At 57.5% G+C, this 3,078-nt stretch overlaps 1 protein-coding gene across 1 annotated transcript; it reads right to left on the minus strand.

The window, feature by feature from the left end:
• Window positions 1-214: 214 nt before the first annotated feature.
• Window positions 215-1,802, minus strand: LOC122125270 (serine protease 55-like). The gene is made up of 3 exons (XM_042699870.1): window positions 1,565-1,802; window positions 667-809; window positions 215-511 (listed from the first exon to the last, which is right to left on the minus strand). The coding sequence occupies exons 1-3, from the start codon at window positions 1,788-1,790 to the stop codon at window positions 215-217; spliced, it is 666 nt and encodes a 221-aa protein (XP_042555804.1). The 5' UTR covers window positions 1,791-1,802.
• Between the last annotated feature and the right edge of the window lie 1,276 nt (window positions 1,803-3,078).

Consider the following 3,078-nt stretch of genomic DNA (forward strand, 5'->3'; position numbering starts at 1 on the left):
ACTGTGCATCTCAGGAGGGAAAAAACGCAGGTGCTGCTTGGACACCCATCACACTGAGATCTGGAGAATCAAATCCTGTGTCTACCTCCCAGGCCCTGGGGTAGGGCCCACCCCCGCTGCTCCCCAACCCCCACTGCTCCCCAGATGCTTGTGGGGGGGGTGCTGCATTCGAGAATGGGTAGGAGGAGAGAAGGAAAACGGATGGGTCCGAGTCTTAGCCGTATAATTTATCGCTGGTAAACATGGACACAAGCAGAACTTGAGACCCCAGGGCTAGCAACCCGGAGCACTGTGGAGCAGGGGTCAGGGAGCTTCTTGGGGCTCCTGAGAGGGGGAGGGCTCTCCCCTCCTTCTCGGTCTCTTTCTGGATCCATGGAATAAATTGAGCCACAGATACAAACAGACCGGGTCTCCCCCTGGAGCCGGAGTCCAGGCCCCAGCTGAAGACACCCACTTGGTAGAGCCTCTGGGTCCCCCATTTGGCACACACCATGGGTGCCCCGCTGTCTCCCTGGAAATGAAAAGAGGAGAAAGCAGTCAGTAGGGACTCCATTAGAGAATGTGGGGCGGGGCCAGTGGGGTGGGAGACGGGGCTCCCTCTGCCCTCTCGGTCTGGGCCCCTAGCAGCTGGGGTGTGGGGAGGGAGGGCCTGGCCGGGCCGAGTACCTGGCAGGTGCCTTTGGTGTGGAGTTCCTGCCAAGCACAGAGCGAGTTCCTGGGGAGCTGGGTCACCCTCTTGGCGCATTCTCTCCTGTTAATCTGAACCACCCTCAGCTTCTTCAGGTTCATGTTGAGGTTGTCGTGTTGGCCTGGCAACGGGAGGAAGGCTGTCTGAGAATGGGCGTGGCGGTGACCGCGGGCAGTGACCAGGTCACACACAGGAGTGGCGTCCTGGAGGGCCAGCAGCTCCAGCGCCCAGGCTGCCCTGCGTGGGCCGAGGCCCCACCACTCTCCTCCCAGCGTTGGCAGAGTCCATCTGCCTGCGTGTCTCCCGGCAGGAGGGTCCTCTTGGCATGTTCTGGCCCTGTGCTGTTCTAAAGGAAAAGCCCAACACCCCCACACCCACGGCGCCCCAGCCTTGCCGAGCCAAATGGAGAAACGAGGAAGAGAGCGTCACCGGACGAAGGACTGACCAAGGTGCTGAAAGAACTCTTGGGCCTTCTCCCCTCCCACTCCCTCCTGGAAACCCTCTGCTGCTCTAGACAATCCCTGGCTTGCCGTTATCAAGGGTGATTATCTGAGTCGTGTGGACAGCGGGTGGGAAGGAGGACTTTGTAAACCAGCAGGAGGCGGGGGTAGGGAGAAGAATCTATCAAAATGATCACGGCTTTCAAGTGTTGGAGATTTTTGTCTCTGTTCCAGGCTTTTAATGGAGACCTTTTCTGTACCATTTCACGCATGGAATCTAGGCAGCTTATTTGTAGGAGGCGTTACTGTGACCCTGGAGATGAGCAAAGATCATGCTCAGAATTCAGACCTGAGCTTTCCACATCCCAAGCACCGTGCTGTCCAGCCAGGCCACCAGGTGCTGGCCCTCTGTGGGTCCCCAGGGGAGCGCACATACCATACCTCTGAGCCGGTACCCACTCTGCCATCCAGCACCGGTCCCAGCGGCTCTCCTTCCCCGGCAGGCAGACGGGCATCTTGAAGTTGGTGAAGTGCACCGGGGAGGCCAGCAGCAGCAGGCAGAGGTCGCTGTCCAGGTGGGGCGGGCGGTAATCGTTGTGAGCGATGATCTTCCGCACCTGTTTCCTCTCCAGGCGGATGTCACTCAGTGTTTTCACTCCCATGACCACGGTGACATTTATCAGGGCCCTTTCTAATCTGAAGAATTAAAATAAAAATGCACTCACCGACACGTTCATGCACAGTCGACTCAGACACTAAACACCGGGGAGTCCAGAGGTGATGCCTGGGCCTAGAGCGAGGCCAGGCTGGAGCTCGGCTATGTCAGAGTCAGGCCCAGACCCAGGTGAATCCCTGAGCCAAAAAGCCATCCACCAGGGAAGCTGCCGCCAGAGAGGCGCAGTGACTCTGTCTGGGAGAAGGCGGTGCGCGCGTCTGAGCCGCGGGGAGCGTGGCTGTGCTGCGGACTGTGCACTTGAACAGCACACAGTAGGTGCTCGGTGTGTGCTTGCAGGATGAGTGAGGGTAGTGTATTGTCCTCATGTCCTGGACTGATTTTCTGGTACTGCTGCCTACCTATGGGATGTTTGATATGGCGAAGAGGAGACAGTGAGAAGGAGCAGACTTTGGTTCCAAAGTCAACTGGAACTTCCTGGATCAGAGTCCTGGCTTCAACCCCCAGCCCAGAGGGTGACCGGCCGGATCGCATGTGGACGAGACTCAGTGTGAATGAAGACGCCGTCCCGGACACTCACAGCGTTCCCGGGAAGCAGTGGGCGGCCGTGAGGACCCACCACCGGTGGATGATGGAGCCGGCACACACGTGTTTCTGGAAAGCCTGGACGCTCACTTGCCAGGGGAACTCGCCATTCTGAACCTCAAGCAGCTCACGGAATGGCAACCACGATGAGTTTGGAAAGGCGGGTCGGTAGCCGCACTGAACGGTTTCTGAAACAAGGAAAGAGCCACTGTCCCCCGACAGGCCCTGAGAAGGCCTCCCCCCCACCCCGATCCACGTGAGCACCTCCCACGCTGGGTGAAGTCAGGCAAGGTGCTGAGGGGACAAGACACCAACAAATCACACCTCCTCTTGTGTTTATTACATCCACAAAGAATTGTGAGCACAGAGCTCAACCAAAACACACACGCAAACAAACAGAGGTTGGAATACGACTATGCTAACACAGCAAAGATTTGTATGGTCCATTCAGGAGACACTAACCGTGTGGTAGTTTGAACAGAGAACTTGCTAGGAAGAGTCACAGACTATAACTGGGCTAACTATAAAGAGTTGAAGACTCTAAGGGTCCCAAGGGGCTGGGGGAGAGCGCCTCAAGAAGGGGCAGACTTGGAGCATTGCTGCACACTGGGGTTCAGAATGCAGTGAGCGAGTATTTGGAGCTCAGGGGATGGCAGAGAAGTTTGCTCAAGCCAGCGTGGCTATCGAGACAC

Source organism: Dipodomys spectabilis, unplaced genomic scaffold (assembly GCF_019054845.1).
Source record: "Dipodomys spectabilis isolate Male_0828 unplaced genomic scaffold, ASM1905484v1 ptg000263l, whole genome shotgun sequence".
Lineage (NCBI taxonomy): Eukaryota > Metazoa > Chordata > Mammalia > Rodentia > Heteromyidae > Dipodomys > Dipodomys spectabilis.

Coding starts and splice junctions, on each gene's coding strand:
- LOC122125270 (XM_042699870.1), bottom strand. CDS start 1,790: ATGGGAGTGAAAACACTGAGTGACATCCGCCTGGAGAGGAAACAGGTG. Junction 810..1,564: donor GGTACCGGCTCAGAGGTATG/GTATGTGCGCTC, acceptor TCCCGTTGCCAG/GCCAACACGACAACCTCAAC. Junction 512..666: donor ACACCAAAGGCACCTGCCAG/GTACTCGGCCCG, acceptor TTTCATTTCCAG/GGAGACAGCGGGGCACCCAT.